Genomic DNA, 18823 nt, shown 5'->3' with positions numbered 1-18823 from the left:
CATGCTTTTTTCAAGATCAGTGTTGTTATTCAGCTAGGTCACAACTCTACTTTAGCCAGTGAAAGCTGATTAAAAGAGCCTTATTTGAGTCTGCAAACAAGATGCCAATTATACATCAACATTTTAAATGGACTTTGAGCATTTGGAATTTAGTTACAGCTGCTATTACCTGACTAAGATAACTTTGTTAATGTAATCACTGGAAAAGATTTGAAGTTAGTAAGTAGCTGGTCACAGTATGTGAAGTACATTTGTATTTTAATAAATCATTTCATGCTGTTTTAGCAGAGACTATGATGCAGTCTTCAGATATCATGAAGGTGTACAACCTTGTTTCTTAGTAGCAGGATAATACAGGCACCACAGGAGTAATCCCCTTGAAATCAGCAAGGACATGGTAGATTTATACTGGCACATATTTAACAAGGGTAGAATTGAGAGATGTTGCAATGGGATTTTGCTGTACTAACTGTTGAAAATTTGACCTTGATACACTTGACAATATTTTTGAGTATAGGAGAACTCCCCCTCTCTCCCGCCTCAGTTTGCAAATTTATGCGCTGCTTGTGTATTTTGATGCTACATAGGAATGTGAAGTGTTTTGCCTCTATTCTGTGCATTTGTGAATATAAGTAAGGAAGCAATTAAGGACTAAATAGAATGTGTTAATCATAGAATCACCAGGTTGGAAAAGACGTCTTGGATCATTGAGTTCAACCATTCCTATCTGCCACTCAAAATATATCTCAAACCATGTCCCTGAGCACCTCGTCTACCCGTCTTCTAAACACCTCCAGGGATCGTGAGTCAACTACCCTCCTGGGCAGCCTGTTCCAGTGCCCCATGACCCTTCCTGTGAAAAGTTTTTCGCTGATATTCAGTCTGAACCTCCCCTGTTAGCTTTCATGCTACCTCTAAGATAAAGTTTTCTTTAAATACTGCCCTTTTTTTCTTTTGTGTTCATAAATGTACACATACTTGTGATGTCAACTCTTGGCAACATCACATGCATTTTAATACCATTCCTAAAATAATGTCACAGTCTTCTGCTCAGAGAGGTGTACTGGTCTAGTTTCTCCTTAGCTCTGCCATATACATGTAATTTGGAGAAAGCTGTTCAGCCTTTTTCCTCCTGCCTCACAGCTAAACGTGGATATTAGCAGCTTCCTCATTACATGCTGTTGGTTGCAGTTAAGTTGTATTTCAGTTCAAAGTGTTCTAAAAATTTGTATTACGTTTCTGCTTTTGCTTCTAATACTCTTCACTATCTGCCCTAACAAAAGCACAGAGAGGCCTTGTTAGCAGATTTGCAAAACATCCTTCTAATAGGAAACATATACTAATGAATAAAAAGAAATTTCAGTATTTTCCAGGGCTTTTTTTCTTTGTATTTACTTTTGGAGTTCTTTGTGTTTTCCTCTGAACTAGAGGACAATTTCTACTAACAGGTTTTCTATTAGGCCTGTAGTGCCTTTCATTGCACTTGTTTCAATAAATAGGCTCAGCACTTCTTACTGGAAGCAGCCAAATCCCAGTTCGTCATTTTTATTAGTGAATTTCCAACTTTAACCTGTACTCAGCCATGTTTTAGTAGAGCTTAATGAAATTGAGTGAGCAAGTTGTACAAGCCTTCTCTGAATACATGTCCTGCGCAGGTTGTTTGGCCTTGCAGTGGCATTGTGTATCGGGCAGTTACTTCAGTTTTAGAGGCTTACCTCCACCCCTGATAAACTAGATTGCTTTTATGGTTTTGTTTTAACCTGTGCAGGGGCAGCAGGTGAGAATTTATACCTGTTACAAAAGCAGTACATTTATTTTAGCCAATACACCTGGTAGATACCTAGAGTTAACATACAGCTTGCTTAAGCAGCATTGTGCTTAGTGTCCCCATCTCAATACCCTGTTCACGCTTGCTGCCAGTCATCAGCTGAGGATGTGTTGGCCTCCCTTGCTTCTTGGATCATACTAATCCTTGACCTTACTGAGCTGTCTCCCTGTCTCTGGGGCAAGGTTCCTCTCAGTTCCCCCGTGCCACCCCCCCACCCCGTGATTTTGCCCTGGGTTACTAGTACTATCTCAGTAGTTCTGATTCACTTCAAGCATTTTCTTGCATGGATTCAGCTTAGGTTCTGTAAGAGTCAAGATATGTCTGTTTCTCCCAAAACTGCACCCTAGGACAAAGATAGCTCCCACCATAGGCATAGTGGGTTACAGGAGGAAATGCAAGTGATAAGTAGCTATATTGTGGCAAGTTCTAAATAGAAAGCAATGTAAAAGGTAGCCTTATTTTTAATGTGTTTTCATATTTTTTGATGACACTTCTTTTCCTTCTTGGTCCACTACAGTAGTGAAACCGGGACACCACTATATGTTATTTGATTTCAATAACATGATCAAAACATTAAGAACACTTTTAAAGTAGAGCTAAAATTGCAGTTGTAGAAAAACTTAATTTTGCCACATTTTATTTTACCTATGTAAAATCTGCATTGTAAAATGAAGAAAAACAATTACTGCTTAAAATGTTTTATTCAAACATTGGGCATTGCATTTACTTCTATTCATCTAATTATCTTTCTACTGTGATCTTAGGAGATTCTTAGGAATGAAAATTACAGAGAAGAAATGAAGCAGAAAATCAAAGATGTGTTGGAAAAGGATAAGCTGCTTCAGGCCAAGGAATACAAGGAGGGACTTGTTGCTGAACCAGCTCGTACACATGTTAAAGGCCACGCATCAGCCCCTTACTATGGCAAGAAAGAGCCTTCACCAGATCCAACCAGCACTGCGAGTACCTTTCAGCCAGGTTCCTGGGTGCCACCAGGCAGTGGTGGTAGTCATAATAAATAAACAATTTTAACGTATGGATATTGCTGATGTGTATTTTAACTGGCACAATAAATTGCTGTTACATATGTTACATAGTTAATGTGTGCGGGCATAAAGATTCCAATATTGCACGTATGCTGGGGCAAGTGGCCGATGCCTTGGTGTACCTGCAATATTAGCAGCAAGCACAGAGCAAACAGGTGGTGTTCTCATACTTGCTAGCTTGCTGAGACCTCGGAATCTTTATTAAGACCCGTCAGTTAATAAGAAAATGCATTAGACAGAAAACCTGAAGCTAAGGGGCACATCTGTGGAAAATAGGGGGTTGCACTCTTATTGTTGTACTGCGGGATTCTCACAGGTGGAAATTGACTAGGGTGGCTGCTCACTGGGTACAGAAGCACTATCTAAGGTTTGCATCCTCTCAATAAAGTTGATCTCACTTGTTGCCTCATCGATGGGGTCCGTGCCTTAATCGCTACAAATGTGTAACTAAAGAATAATAAAGCAGTATATAGAAGCAGCAAATATAAGTATATGAAGAAGTATATAAATACTAAAGCAAGTACAAATTTCATGTAGCCTTAATCATGTCAAATTACTGTGAAGTGTTTGGGTTGGTGAGAAACAAGTAAGTTTGTTTTCCACAGCTGTTGTTCATCAGTTTCTCAAAAAGTCATTCATAGGTTTTCTAGGTAACTCAGTTTTCTTAAGTAATTCGTAAGTCTTTTTTCACTTGAAGACTCATTTATTCTTAAAATTGTTTTTGATGTAATAAAGTTCAGTTAATTGGTACACTTAAATTTTCTCAAACCTAAACTAATGTGTAAGGTAGTTCTTCAGAATGCTTGTTAATTACCTTGGCAGCGCCAGCGTGCTTTCCTCTGGCACGTGGATGGAAAAGCTGATTTCATTAACAGAAATCACTGTGACACTAAACTGACTATGCACTGTATTAATCTTAAAGACATTCTTGTAACTTAAATATAAGAAAAAAACCAACATGTTTGAATTGCAGCCAACAGGAAGCACAGGATAAAATCAAGCAGAGTTAAACTACAACAACTACAGTAACTACTACAATAGAGGTTAGAGGCACCTGGTAAAGCTGCTGGAAAATAACACAGAATTTGGGATAAGGGACTGTCATTTACATTAAAAGAATGAAGTGTGTTTTTGTGGTGTATGCAGGCACTGCTGTAAACAATTGAGTCTATTTGGCTTTAGACAAATACTTTAGACACATAACATGCAGATTATTTGCTCAGAGACAATGGTCAAAATAAAAACCGCATGGTTTTTTGAAAAAAGTATCAAATTTATTTATGCACTGCATTCCTCATCAGTTCTTCCCCCATGTGATTTAAGCTACATAGGTATCAAAGGTGGAACACACACATTGGACAACACTCGAGACAAAACAGTGGAGACATAATCCCACATACTTATAAAACGCTGAAACGTCATACTCTAGTAATGCTTGCTTTGACCAACAAAACTGAGAGGATCAACAATATTTAACATTCACTTTAACCCATTTCAGGTACACTGCCCGCTTCTCATCCACCTTGGTGTCAGCCAGCCCTGTAGGTCTCCTCAGTTGAACAATGTGTCATTTTAAGGTTTTATGTTTAAAAATAATGGAGGACCAGTTTCTGAAAAGCATAACTCTGTGCTGCTGTTCAGAAATATGCCAAGTCTAGAAACCTAATGACTGCCACAAGCTCTTTGGAACTAGACTATTAATAAAAATTACGCTTTGAAAAATTAATCCATTCTCTTAGAAAAACATGAATTGGAATTAAGGTTAAATAATTTTGGCATTATTTACAAAACAATCCCCACTTGGACTTTTTCCAGTATGCCCATATCCTGCAACATGGAAGGCAGCAGAGTTTCAAGGGTAGTGAGAACAAAGATCCCACCTAAACTCAGACAGTTTTAAGTCACAGATAGCCAAAGGGTTAGCACAGAGGATTAACTAGAACCACCGTCACCAGCATGTGCATTGTCCTCCTGCACTCTCCCACAGCCACCTGCCACAGATCACTGGGACACAGAACACCAGCCCACCTGGGCCTTTGGTCTCACCCTATTTATGGCTGTTCTTCAAGGCATAACAAGTTTCTGGATGCAGAAACAAATCAGTTACAGGTGGAATGTTCAGGTGTTCTTTAGGGAAAAAAACAACAGGTATTTTATAGAACATAGATGGTTTAAGACAAATTTAGGTAATAAGAACAAGTAATCGGTTTCTTAGAGTTTGGGCTGAAAGAAAGGCTGGCAGTTCAGGAAACAAGAAAAGCCAGGTTTTAGTGTCTTTTTGCAGACAAGCCCCACCATCAGTGCCACTACAGCAAACCCTCTGGGCACACAGCTGAATGAACCATGCAGGGTGTGCTTAAAGAAGCTGCTAAGTTATCCTGCTGCGATGAAGCTGCAGGTACACCAAACCTTGCCTTTCTGTAACCCAGTTTGCCATTCAGGTTTTCCCCATAATTTGACAATTTTAAGACACTTAAGTCATAGCTCAGCTATAGAAAATATAATCAACCTCCAGATTCACCCAACAGATTCATTTTTTAGTTTAACACTCAAATTTAGAAAAACAACCTGCACTACAACACAAATAGTAGATTAATGACTGTAAGGAGTGTCACTGGGGTAAAATTAAACGCAAATCATCTCAACAGAAAAGATACAATGAAGAGATTAAATGTCATACTTAAAAAATAATATGATCAAGTATCAAAGAACACTGGATTCTTTTCACAAGGAACGCCCATCTTCCCCATTCAATCCTTCTTTGATCTTTTGGCTTTTGCAATATTCTCTTGGCGTTTCTGTCTCTTCTTTTGCTCTCGCTCCCTGGCCTCAATCATTTTTGCAAGCTTCCATGAAAGCGCTGCACTAAGTATAAACAGTGGTGTGAGGGCCAAGATCACTGTAGTAAGAAAGCCGTATGGGTCCTTTGCAGCCCACTCCACGATGTATGCAGCCCAAGCCTTAATATCCAACATTTTTTCTTCTTTTCTATTGGGAAAACCCTGTGCAATAATAAAATAATTTCTGAGCATTCAGAAAAATAAAAGCACACATACAGAGTAATTACTATTTTAATACAAGTTATTGTCTTTCATTGGTGAAGAGCAAGCTCGTTTTTGCTAGAAATTAAAAAGTAGTGCATAGGATGTAAAAATAAACATAACACGAACTATGAATTGACCCTACCTTAAAGTACAGTATTTACAAAATAATTAGGTATTTTGGAGAAGGAGACTGCAGGCAGACCTTATAGCAGCCTTCCAGTACTTAAAAGGGGTCTATAGGAAAGCTGGGGGGGGCTCTTTATCAAGGAGGGCAGTGATACGACAAAAGGTCACAGTTTTGAGCTCAAACAGGGTAGGAAGGTACTTTTTACTATGAGGGCTGTGAGACACTGGCACAGGTTGCCCAAGGAAGCTGCAGCTGCCCCACCCCTGGAGGTGTTCAAGGCCAGGTTGGATGAGGCTTAGAGCAACCTGAATTAGTGGGGGGTGTCCCTGCCCATGGCTGGAGTGTTGGAACTGATAGTTAAAGCCCTGTCCAACTGTTCTATGCCTCTGATTCATCCATCAGAACTTCAGATGCTACCAAGAAGTAACTACTATATGGAAAAAAACAGTGAGGTCCCTGCTTCTTTGGAAGTGATGGGAAGTGCTCCCAGTTGGTTTGCCTTTCCATAGGTTTTACTGGGGAGCTGAGGGAGTCAGGGCAGAGCTTTCAATCGTGAACCAGCAGCTGGCAATACAGAAAAAGGTGTGAATCATAGAATGGTTTAGGTTGGAAAAGATGCAGGGACACCTCCCACTAGACCAGGCTGCCCAAGGCCCCATCCAACCTGGCCTCGAACACCTCCAGGGATGGGGCAGCCACAGCTTCCCGGGGCAACCTGTGCCAGGGCCTCATCACTCTCACAGTGAAGAAGTTCTTCCTAATGTCTAGTCTAAATCTGCCCCTCTCCGGTTTATACCCATTGCCCCTCGTCCTATCACCACAAGCCTTTGTGAACAGTCCCTCCAGTTTTCCTGTAGCCCCACTCAGGTACTGGAAGGACGCTATACGGAGCCGTCTCTTCTCCAAGCCGAACAGGACCCGGCCGGCCCGCGGGCGCCGCTGCAGGGGGAGAGGCGGAGCCGGGTCCGGAGCAGGCGCGGCCGCTGGGCCCCTCCCGGGCGCTCCCCACCCCCGCCTCCCTCCCCGCCGCGGGCACCGGCCTCACCTGCGGCGGGGGCGCCTCCGAGCCTGCCGAACGAGGAAGGGCGGCGCCGAGCTCCCTGCGGAGAGAACACACAGCGCGTGAGGGACCGCGGCCGCCCCCGCTGACCCCAGCCCCGCGGCCCGAGCGCGCCGCCTGCGCCCACCGGAAGCAGGAAGTACCCGCGCGGCAGAGACTGCCGGAAGTAGAGACTGCCGGAAGTAGAGACTGCCGGAAGTAGAGACTGCCGGAAGTAGGGCCCGCTGGAAGTAGGGCCCGCCGGAAGAAGGGCCCGCGCGCTCCTCGTCACGCCGGGGCGGGGCTTCCTCTCAGCGCAGGATTGGGCGGGGTTCGGCCTGGGTAGGAGGGGCTGCCGTACCGTATAACGGCCTTCCCGTACCCGGAGGAGCTGCAGGAGAGCTGGGGGAGAGCTGTTTACAAAGGCTTGTGGTGATAGGATGGGGGGCAGTGAGTATAAACGGGAGAGGGGCAGATTTAGACTAGACATAAGGAGGGATTTCTTCACCGTGAGAGTACCGAGGCACTGGCACAGGTTGTCCAGGGAAGTTGTGGCTGCCCCATCCCTGGAGGTGTTCAAGGACAGGCTGGATATGGCTTCGAGCAACCCGATCTAGTGGAAGGTGTCCCTGCCCACGGCAGGGGAGTGGAATTAGGTGATCCTTAAGATCCCTTACAACCCAAACCATTCCATAATTCTGTGGCGATTATATGAATCATTGTGGTTGGCATATGTTGTAAGAATGGGTTCCTGATACAATAATAATTGTACTGTGTAGTGTTTCAATGCTCAGTGCTTCATTTGAAGCTTGCGCTCTTAACTCATTCAGAATACTTCAACCACAAGGCCACAGGAGATCACTTGTTTTCTGAGTAACTCGGATGTTGTACTTCAAGTAGTCAGAGAACAGAAATTCTGGAACTGACTGCAACTTGAACAAAGGAGCCCAACCCTTAGCACACCATTTGAATACTTTAAATACACGTTAAATTTATGTTTATGTTAAATATAATTTTGGCATTTAACTGTTACCTTATAAATCTGCAATTTCTTTTACATCCCATCTAGATTTCCTTTAAATGACCCCCTGTTCTATTATTTGTAGCTAAGTATGTGCGTATATGTATTTTAAAGCTGACTAAAACTGTTTAATTTTCTGTCAGTTACCAGCAGATGAGTGTGAGAATTGAAGGGCTTAGGAAGGAATGGGAAAGGATCCACCAGTGAAAGATCAAGTAAATTAAAGCGTGAAAGTCATGACCATTATAGATATCTAGGCTAGGAAGGAACATCGTTTAGGATGGAGTTAAAGCTTTTCAGCAACTACATAGCCTCGATGGCAGCAGCTGCACAAGTACCATCGAAGTATAACACAGTATGAGTTTATGAACCATCAACTTTGGTAAAATTAAATCACTGGTTAGTTTTTATATGTATAAAACTTATATATGAATAGCATAAATAGTTACATTTTAATGGAATTTCATGAGACCATGCTGGAGGGGACAAGCATAGCTGTCCATTGTCACACTTTTCAAAGAGGGAGTGGGTGGAGGAATGGAAACAGCACTCAAAGAATCCAGCAATGATAAAGAAAGGCGCAGCACAGAGAAATATGCTGAGAACAGAATACTGGCATGGAATGTAGGAGAGTTACTTATATGAAAGCAAAGCTTTTCTCATTAAAGTATCTGAAGAATCTATGAGTGTTAGAGTGTTTGTGGTGAAGATAAACTCTGAGTAAACGTATTCACTTCACTCAGATGTGTTGACATGCACCAGGAGTCCAGAATCTCTCCATATAAGGAAGCTGCTAAATATTTCACCCAGTGTAATCTCTAAATACCCTCTTATCATTTATTAATTTAGAGGATAAACTAGTTCATTGAAACTACTTTTTTTCCTATGTAGATTGTGAATTCTCTAGTGATCTTTATGTATACTTGTTAATGTCTTGGGTGTGTTGTACTCCACTCGCTGAATGTCACTTTTTCTAGAATAGATAGGTTAAAGTCCTGTGCCTTGCACAATGGTAGTTTTTTTGAAGAGTTTTGAAAAGTAACTTCACTATTTTTTTCCTCCAGCTTGTGAAATCTCTTAAGATGTGAAAGCTTTATTGGCATTTTTTTTTTGACTGTGTATGATATATTCATAGTATTTTCCAGCCAATAAAATTTCTGAGTTTTATGGCTTTACTTGAGCCAACAAAATTCCTTTGTACTACTGGGGATTAAGGATTGTTTTTCTGCTACAGGTCATTGTTTAAAAACATTGGTGTTCTATGTTTAAGTGGATCTGCAATATATCTTTATTCTATAACGTGCATGAACAACTCTGTGTATTTGTAGTCTGGGTACCATTCAACACAGCTAGGTCTGAATATCCAGGATGAAAGTAGTTGAAATAATTCTACTTAATTTACTTCAAACCATCCTTACGAATTGTTCTGCTACTTTATACTTTAAAGGATAGAGCGTGTGTTGGGACAGGGCACAACCCATAGGCCAAGTAATGTGCCTACTTTTGTATGTTAAGAAAGTGATAGGACATAGAAGTATGTATGCTTGATATTCAATTAAAGAATGATTGCTTCTCTGCTCTAGGGACTTATTTATGTAATAGCATTGTTTTTACTGCCTTTACAATGGATGATATAATTGATGAACTGAAGTGTGTCAGGGCTTACTCCATCCTTACTTGCTTGTGTATTATGTTTTCTCACAGTTCAAAAAGACTTCTCAAAGATACACATGCAAGCTATTCAAATAATAGAGACATTTTGTTCTCTTGGATCGTTACTTCTACTGCATTCTGATATGGTCATGACTGATACAGGTATTAATTGGATTCTGGATTTTTCTTTGGTTGTATTAAAGAGAAGGAGAGAGAAAATCATTGTCAATACAACTTTGTAAATCCTCAGAGCTTTTCCCAGAGATAACTTATTGTAGCAGTTTGGATAGGAAGCTGAGAATCATGGGATCATATATGAACTGTGACACTAGGCCTCGGCTGATTCTGAAAATTTTAGGCATCCCCACCAAAGCCTGATTTCCTGGAAACGGTGGAGAAGGGCAATGAGAAAGTTCAATGCCTCTGCCATGAGATTAAAGTCCGCCGGTGCGTGTCACTCTATGAAGCTGCCTCTTTCCTCTCACGGACCATAGAGGGCACTAAGGATTGAGGATAGTGTCCGCAACTTAAACACTTCAGTTAAATGCCAAATTGAAGTGCAAGGAACCCAAATCAAACAGCATATGCTTCCGTGAATCGACTCCATGTCTTATGTACATGTAGGTGGTAAAATTTACTGACCTTCTTAAAATATTTTGGGATTGTCGAGTAAAAGAAGCAGTGCCAGTATGAGTTAGTTTAACTTTTGGGATTCAGATTTTCCTTGATTCTGTAGAAGCTTAAGTTTAACGAGCAATTTGTGTTTATTATAAAGCCATGTGCAATTAATGGATATAAACACAACCTTTTTGAATTCAAGGACTGTGGGTCTTGACTGTGGGTGCAGTTCTGATATTTGTTCTAGTTGTGGTCTTACCCTGTTTTCTATTACAAAAACTTAATCGAAGTTGGTGTTTCTAGTCGGTAACTAGGCCTCTCCCCAAACCCGTGCACAAGCAGGTTCATTTTGTGAAAGCTGAGGAGACTGATTTACATTTAAATTTTAAATGCTGTTCTTTTTTAGAACTTAACTGATATTTACTCTCAGTTAATAAACTTTGACTGCTCTGTATGTACTATATATGTTCTGATAAGAACTAGACAACCAAACCCATACTTCTGTCTAAACCATCACATTTCATAGAAGAGCTGAATGTAGTTATTACTTTTATACTTTTGTTCCATGAGCAGTAGGAGTTAATGGTACTGCTTCACTGCCAAAGCTACTTTAGCAGGTCATACTGTCCCTAATTAGAATTGAACAAATGTCCTAGGATAGTCCCTGCAAGAACCTCATTACTTGAAGCTCAAGTAAAGAAGGATCAAGCCATGTTGCACATGTGATGGGCAAAGGCAGGGACTGGTGGATTGAAGAATTGCCCACTATAGGAGAGGATCAGGTTTGAGACCATCTAAGGAACCTGAAAGTGTACAAGTCCATGGGACCTGATCAGATGTATCCGTGGGTTCTGAAGGAACTGTCAGATGAAGCTGCTAAACCACTACCCATCATATCTGAGAATTGGTGACATGAAGTTCCTACTGCCTGAAAAAGGGGAAGCATAACTCCCATTTTTTTTTTAAAAAAAGGTAATTATTAAGACCTGAGGAGCTACAGGCCAGTCAGTTTCACCTCTGTGCCCAGCAAGATCATGAAGCAGATCCTGCTGGAAACTGTTGAAGCACAAGGAAAATAAGGAAGTGATTGGTGACAACCAACATGTCTTCACTAAGGTTAAATTGTGCTTGAGAAATCTGATGGTCTTCTACCATGGGGCTACAGCACTGGTGGATATAGGAAGAGCAACTCACATTAACTCTCTGGGCTTCTGCAAAGCATTCAGCACTGTCCTGCGTGGCATTCTTGGAGAAACACAGATTTGATGGGGGGACCACTCAGTAGATAAGCAATTGACTGGATGGTCATACTCAAAGGTTTGGGGGTGATGGCTCAATGTCTAAGTGGAGACCAGTGATGAGAGGCATTTTGCAGGGGTTGGTCTTGGGACCAGTGTTGTTTAACATCTTTGTCACAGATATAGACAGTGGGATTGAGAGCACCCTCAGCAAGTTTACAGACACCAAGCTGTGTGGTACAGGTGACATGCTAGGGGGAAGGGAAACCATCCAGAGGGACCTGGACAGGCTTGAAAGGTGGGCCTGTGGACCTCATGAATTTAGACAAGGCCAAGTGCAAGGTCCTGCACCTGGGATGGGGAAATCCCAAGCACAAATGTGGTCTGGGCAAAGAATGGAGTTATAGTAGCCCTGAAGAGAAGGACTTGGTGGTGCAGGGGAATGAGAAGCACAACATCAGCTGGCAATGTCACATGCAGTCTAGAAATCCAACCACATCTTGGGCTGCATCAAAAGAAGCCTGACGTCAGGTTGAAGGAGGCGATTCTGCCCCTCTACTCTGCTCCTGTGAGACCTCACCTGGAGTACTGCATTCAGTTCTGGAGTTTTCAGCACAGGAAAGACGTGGACCCCTTGGAGCGAGTCCAGAGGGGGGCCACGAAGATGATCAGAAGGCTGGAGCACCTCCCATATGAGGACAGGCAGAGAGAGTTGGGGTTGTTTAGCCTGGAGAAGAGAAGGCTTGAAGGGAGACCTGGAGACCTTGTAGTGGCCTTCCAGTACTTAAAGAGAATATGCAGCAAAGATGGAGTGAAGCTTTTTATCAGGGAGTGCAATGATAGGACTTTTTATCAGAGTGCAGTTGTAGGACAAAGTGTAACAGTTTTAAGCTGAAAAAGGGTAGATCTATATTAGATATTAGGAAGAAATTTTTTGCTGTGAGGGTAGTAAGGCACTGACATAGGTTGCCCAGAGAAGTCATGGATGCCGCCTCCCTGGAGGTGTTCATGGCCAGGCTGGATGAGGTTTCACAGAATCACTAGGTTGGGAAAGACCTCCAGGACCATCAAGTCCAACCATTCCTATCAGCCACTACACCATGCCCCTGAGCACCTCATCCACCCGTCTTTCAAATACCTCCAGGGATGGTGACCCAACCACCTCCCTGAGCAGCCTGTTCCCGTGTCCAATGACCCTTTCTGTGAATTTTTTTTTCTGATGTCCAGCCTGAACCTCCCCTGGCAGAGTTTGAGGCCATTTCCTCTCATCCTGTCCCCTGTCACTTGGGAGAAAAGGCCAGCTCCCTCTTCTCTACAACCTCCTTTCAGGTAGTTGTAGAGAACAATAAGGTCCCCCCTCAGCCTCCTCTTCTCCAGTCTAAACAACCCCAGCTCTCTCAGCTGCTCCTGGTAAGACTTGTTATCCAGCCCCCTCACCAGCTTTGTTGCTCTTCTCTGGACTCGCTCCAGAGCCTCAACATCCTTGTGGTGAGGGGCCCAGAACTGAACACAATACTTGAGATGCAGTCTCAGCAGTGCCAAGTACAGGGGCAGAATAACCTCCCTGGACCTGCTGGTCACACTGTTTCTGATCCAAGCCAAGATGCCATTGGCCTTCTTGGCCACCTGGGCACGCTGCTGGCTCATGTTCAGTCGCTGTCAACCAACACACCCAGGTTTTTCTCCTCCAGGCAGCTTTCCAGCCAGCCTTCTCCTAGTCTGTAGCTCTGCACAGGGTTGTTGTGCCCCAAGTGCAGGACCCGGCATTTGGCCTTGTTAAACCTCATGCCATTGGACTCAGCCCAGGGGTCCAGCCTGTTCAGATCCCTTTGCAGAGCCTCCCTACCCTCCAGCAGATAGACACTTCCACCCAGCTTAGTGTCGTCTGCAAACTTGCTAAGGGTGCACTCAATGCCTTCATCCAGGTCATTGATAAAGACATTGAACAGGGCTGGACCCAGCACTGAGCCCTGGGGAACCCCACTTGTCACTGGCCTCCAGCTGGATTTAACTCCATTTCCCACCACTCTCTGGGCCCGGCCATCCAACCAGTTTTCCACCCAGGAGAGTGTGCGCCTCTCCAGGCCAAAGGCTGACAGTTTCTGAAGCAGAATGCTGTGAGAAACTGTGTCAAAGGCTTTACTGAAGTCCAGGAATATACATCCACAGCCTTTCCCTCATCCAGCAGCTGAGTCACTTGGTCCTAGAAGGTGATCAGGTTAGTTTGGCAAGACCTGCCTTTTGTGAACCCGTGTTGACGGGCCTGATCACCCAGTTCTCTTGCATGTGCTTCATGATAGCACTCAAGATCACCTGTTCCATGACTTTCCCTGGCACTGAGGTCAGACTGACAGGCCTGTAGTTCCCTGGGTCCTCCCTGCGACCCTTCTTGTAGATGGGCACAACACCAGCCAGCCTCCTGTCCAGTGGGACTTCCCCAGTCTTCCAGGACTGTTGGAAGATGATGGAAAGGGGTTTGGCCAGCACATCCGCCAGCTCCTTCAATACCCTTGGGTGGATCCCATCCGGCCCATAGACTTGTGGGTGTAAGACTTTGAGCAACCTGATCTAGAGGAAGGTGTCCCTGCCCATGGCAGGGGAGTGGAATTAGATGATCCCTAAGGTCCTTTACAACCCAAACCATTCCGTGGTTCTGTGATGATTATATGAATCCTTGTGGTTGGCATATGGTGTAAGAATGAGTTCCTGATACAATAATAATTGTACTGTGTAGTGTTCCAGTGCTCTGAAATGTTCATTACATAGACAGGGAATATCTCTCACAGTGCTTCTAACATCCTTGTTAAATTCTAGTCCAAATAACACAATTTTATATAGAAAACTTCCTTTTCACAGCTGCAGTGATTTAAATTTCCTTTTTAGAGGATACCACAAGGATTCTTCGTGGTCCAAGGTAGAAGTGAAGTTTGATATTTTCCTTGTAGGATATACTTTAATAAGTTGATTGCTTTCATTACAAAGGATCCTAATTCTAATTCTTTTTGGGGAAACTAGATCTAAGTACTATGGTTCGTTTTTCCTGTGTATTATGTGGCTGCCATTTTCATTCTGAACATGGCAGTATCTTTTTTGCTCTTGTGTGTTTAGAAACACTTTATAATACTGTGAGCTCTCTGCTGCTGAAAGACACTGTATAAATCTTCAGAACCAATAATGAGTGCCCATTTCAGTATTAATGTGACTTACAAGAGTAGTATATGTATAAATCACTGAGATCTGAAAGTCAGCCAGCATTGTCAGCTGCTTCTTGCTCTGTCTTATATGGAAAGAAACTGTTAGTGGAAATGGGAGTCTGTACCTTATTTGATTTGTTAGTCCTATGCAATGCTATGGTGTTCTGTGGCATTATGTGTACATCCCTCCTGCCTTCTGCTAGGCAGCAAAGTAGTTTCTTAGCAAAAAAGAAAGTTCCACTATGTTCCCTTAACTAGTTTTCGTGCTAGAGTTAAAAAAACTAAAATTAAAAGCTTTTCAGTTCATTCTTAGCAAAGCGGAATGATCAGACAAGGAACATTGCCAAGACTAGAATAACTAAACTCCATCCAGTCTCAATGCTGATGTTGTGGTCTGAAACACCTCAACTTCTGGATCACATGCTAAACTGCATGTTCAAAAGACAAGCAGAAAAGATACATGATTCACTGCTATGGAACTTGTATTTATTTCCTTCCTCCTCAAAGTATGGGAAATAATGTTCTTAGAAAAGTCCTCAAAAGTATGATGTCTCACTGACACAAAATTACTTTTTTCTTAACAGCAGTGGTCAGTTTTGCAAAATGTATAAATACATGTTCTTGAAACTGAATTGTTAATGACATGCAAATGAATTGTTAGTCTGGGTAACAGTCAGCTTGCCTATCCTTGTCTGCTCTTAAATTTCAAACATATGGAATATACACTTATAACAGGCATTGCTTAGCAAAACAACCAACTAAAATTGCGTAACTTAGATTGTCGCCTAATATAATAGTGTACATATGATTTGTTAGAAGCAGCTTGAAAGCCTAGGTTGCAAGGCTCAGAGAGTTGAGCTCAGGCAAATGAAAACTGCTGTTGGGATGTTTCATCCCTGTGAGAAAACGAGGTGCTCTTTCCTTAACTTTTTCTCCATTCTGAGATATACAATAACTGTAGATATGAAAGCTCATCTGACTTTCCTTTCTCTTGGTAGCAGAAAGCTTTTATAGAAGAGATTAGATATGTTGTTAAAAGTGTAATGTGTGCGTGCATGCTTTTTAAGAGCTCTTCCAACAGAATTGGCATAGGATTTTTTTCTGTTCGTAGCCACACTTGGCAGGATGCAGCAAGAGCAGTCCACTCTGCAAGGAAGGCGAGTTAGGTGCCAAAGCAGGACAGTGGCCTCACTGGCACAGGTGCAGTCCCACAGTATCTGACCATTAATAGCAGAGCAGGCCTGGTGATGGTTGTGAGTTTCAGCCAACAGTTCAGATGACCAGGCAAGCCTATAGTGATGAGACAGGTTCAAGATCAACCCAGAAAATCAAGTTAGCAGGGCAGGACAGAGCTGAAAGTCAGGAAGGTAGAAGACAAAGCAGAGGCATTTCTGCAGCAAAATTCAGCCAGAGGCTGAGAGCAAGAGCCTGAGCTTAAAATCAGCTCTGTACCTAAGGTGATCAGGACTCCACTTCCTGTAGCTTTTTCTCATGCCAATCTTTCAACAGGCTCTTCTGACTCAAGGCCACAAGCTGCTTGGAGTCAGTGCTAAGCTTGAGCCACAGTCAGCTAAATCTAATCAAGGAATCATAATCTCAAGTTGGAAAGGACTCCTAAGGATCATTGAGTTCAACTCCCTGCTTTTCGCAGGACTACTTAAAGCTAACTGTATGACTGAGAGCATCATCCAGATGCGCCTTGAACACCACCAGGCTTGGTACCATGACCACTTTCCAGGAGAATGTGTTCTAGTGATCAACCACTCTTTCAGTGAAAAACTTTTTCCTAACGCCCAATCTGAACTGCCCCTGACACAGCTTCATTCCACCTCCTCATGCCCTGTTGTTGGTCACCAGAGAGGAGATCAGTACCTGCCCCTGCGCTGGCCCCTTTAGGAAGCTGTAGGTTGCAATAAAGTTACCCCTCAGCCTCCTTTTCTCCAGGCTGGGCAAACCAAATGACCTCAGCCACTAAGTCTTGCTCTCAAGACCTTAGTCTTGGTCACCCTCCTCCGGACACACTATTAGTTTGATATCCTTCTTACACTGAGGTGCCTACAACTACACACAGTCCTCAAAGTGGGGCTGCAGTCCCTGGGGAAGAGGCACGCTTGGAGCCCTGACAAAGCTTGATGGCCAACTGCATGTTTATTTAGTCAAAGTTGACTTGCTTTAATATCTAGGAAAAAATCAAGATCCACAATTGTAATTTTGGGCAAGACGAGATGAACTGTTCTGTCTGTAGCTGATACAAAAACCTGGCACCCACTGTTAGTTGCCAGTGCATTTATGTGAGGGCCTACTGTCCAACTGGACCTGTATTTATAGTTGCTCTTAAACAGTTCTGTCACAATTATCTGGTTTTAAAATATCTACTAAAACCGTGCTTAAGATAAACTGTGCTTAAGGTATGTTAAGATGAGATAAGATAAACTGAGCCATTTAACAGAACTGGTCTAGGGAACAAATACATATGCACTGATGCTGGCAGGCCTTTAGGGGAAGCAATCTCTTAATTCAGATTGACTGTGGCTAGATCAGGATGTCTAAAATGTCCATGTCTGAAATGTATCTTATCAGTAGATTAGTCTTATTACAAGCTGTTGTGGGAAATAGTGTGTTCTAATCCTTTTCATAAACTGATCAAATTTAAACTCAAAACTATCTTTTCTTGTTGAAGGATTTATGCAGAATTTCTTTATTCTGAAGGTTTGTAACATTTATATTTCTGATATAAATGTATTTATGGCCTATTTATGCACTTTTTTTTAATGTCAGCGTTGCCCTCTGTTTTCCTAAAGCCGCAGAATGGTTGAGGTTGGAAGGGACCTCAAAATCATCTAGTCTAACTTGAGCAAGGGCCACTTAAAGCAACATGCTCAAGATGATGTCCGGTAGGATTTTCTGTATCTCCAAGTGTGGAGACTCCACAACTACTCTGGGCAACCTGTTCCAGTGTTTGGCTACCCTCACAGTAAAAAAGTGGGGTTTTTACATTAAAATGGAATTTCCTGGTTCATGCTAGTTGCCTCTGGTCTGTTCTTTGGGCACCAATGGGAAGAATCTGATTCTGTCTTCTTTGCAACTCCTCTCCTCCTCACTAATCAATTTGTACAGATTGATAAGATCCCTCTGAGCCTTTACATCTTTGGGCTAAGCAGTTCCAGCTCATTCACCCTTTCTTCATATGACAGATGTTCCAAAGCTTTAATCATCTTTGTTGATATCTGCTGGACTTGCTCTGGTCTCCTTGTCTCTTTTTTACAGGGGCATCTAGAACTGGACACAACAGTGCAGATGTTCAACTTTCTCATAAATCCATTCCTTTTTATTCCAGGCATATTAATAAAGAATAAACAAAAGAGATTCTTAAGAATAATCAATTCTACTAGGAACCTTTTAACTTTATTTTTCAACAATAATTACTGTCGTCTACCAGTTCGTTACCTGCCATAAACCCTATTTGGTAAGCAATTTCTTTTGCCTACAGCATTTCTTTTATTTGAAAAGAAAAGTATTTTTAATAAAAAACTGTTGGGCAATATGTACCTTTCCTACATTTGTGCTTTATATCTTCCTCTTTCTTTAAAAAATGCTGTAAATAGTTAAGAACTAGACTTGTTAACAAGGACAGGAAAAAATGTGAATTATTATTGGAAACTTTTAAAGAAGATTTTACTATATGTATCAGAATCAAAGAAAATAGACTAGATTAGACAGCTTCAGTTGAAAGGGACCTCAGACATCTTCAGGTCCAACTAGATGGTCATGTTCATGCTTGACCATTTCAAGGCTGACCAAGTTAAAGAATGCTGTTAAGGGCATTGTCCAAATACCTCTTAAACTCTAACAGGCTTGGGGCATTGATCACCTCTTAAGGAAGCCTATTCCAGGTTTGACCACTTTCTCAGTAAATAAATGTTTCTAATGTCCAGTCTGAACCTCCCTTGACACAGCTTTGAACCATTCCCTTGTATCCTATCACTGCCTACCAGGGAGAAGAGACCAACATGTC

The 18823-nt window shown here is 42.3% G+C and overlaps 2 protein-coding genes across 2 annotated transcripts in view; one reads left to right on the top strand and one right to left on the bottom strand.

Moving 5' to 3' along the window:
• NDUFAF2 (NADH:ubiquinone oxidoreductase complex assembly factor 2) overlaps window positions 1-3283 on the top strand; it is a 57428-nt gene extending 54145 nt beyond the window's left edge. The window contains exon 4 of the mRNA XM_069880230.1: window positions 2593-3283. Coding sequence (XP_069736331.1) covers window positions 2593-2850 — 258 coding nt within the window. The 3' untranslated portion in view covers window positions 2851-3283. The remainder of the gene's footprint in view (window positions 1-2592) is intronic.
• A 719-nt stretch (window positions 3284-4002) lies between these two features.
• On the bottom strand, window positions 4003-17967 carry SMIM15 (small integral membrane protein 15). The gene is made up of 3 exons (XM_069880231.1): window positions 17953-17967; window positions 7091-7145; window positions 4003-5876 (listed from the first exon to the last, which is right to left on the bottom strand). Coding segments are annotated over exons 1-3 (309 nt in total). The 5' UTR covers window positions 17955-17967; the 3' UTR covers window positions 4003-5624.
• Window positions 17968-18823: the final 856 nt, after the last annotated feature.

Source organism: Phaenicophaeus curvirostris, chromosome Z (genome assembly GCF_032191515.1).
Source record: "Phaenicophaeus curvirostris isolate KB17595 chromosome Z, BPBGC_Pcur_1.0, whole genome shotgun sequence".
Classification (NCBI taxonomy): domain Eukaryota; kingdom Metazoa; phylum Chordata; class Aves; order Cuculiformes; family Cuculidae; genus Phaenicophaeus; species Phaenicophaeus curvirostris.
The sequence above is the reverse complement of the archived record's forward strand: the minus strand, read 5'-3'. Positions and strand labels throughout refer to the sequence as shown.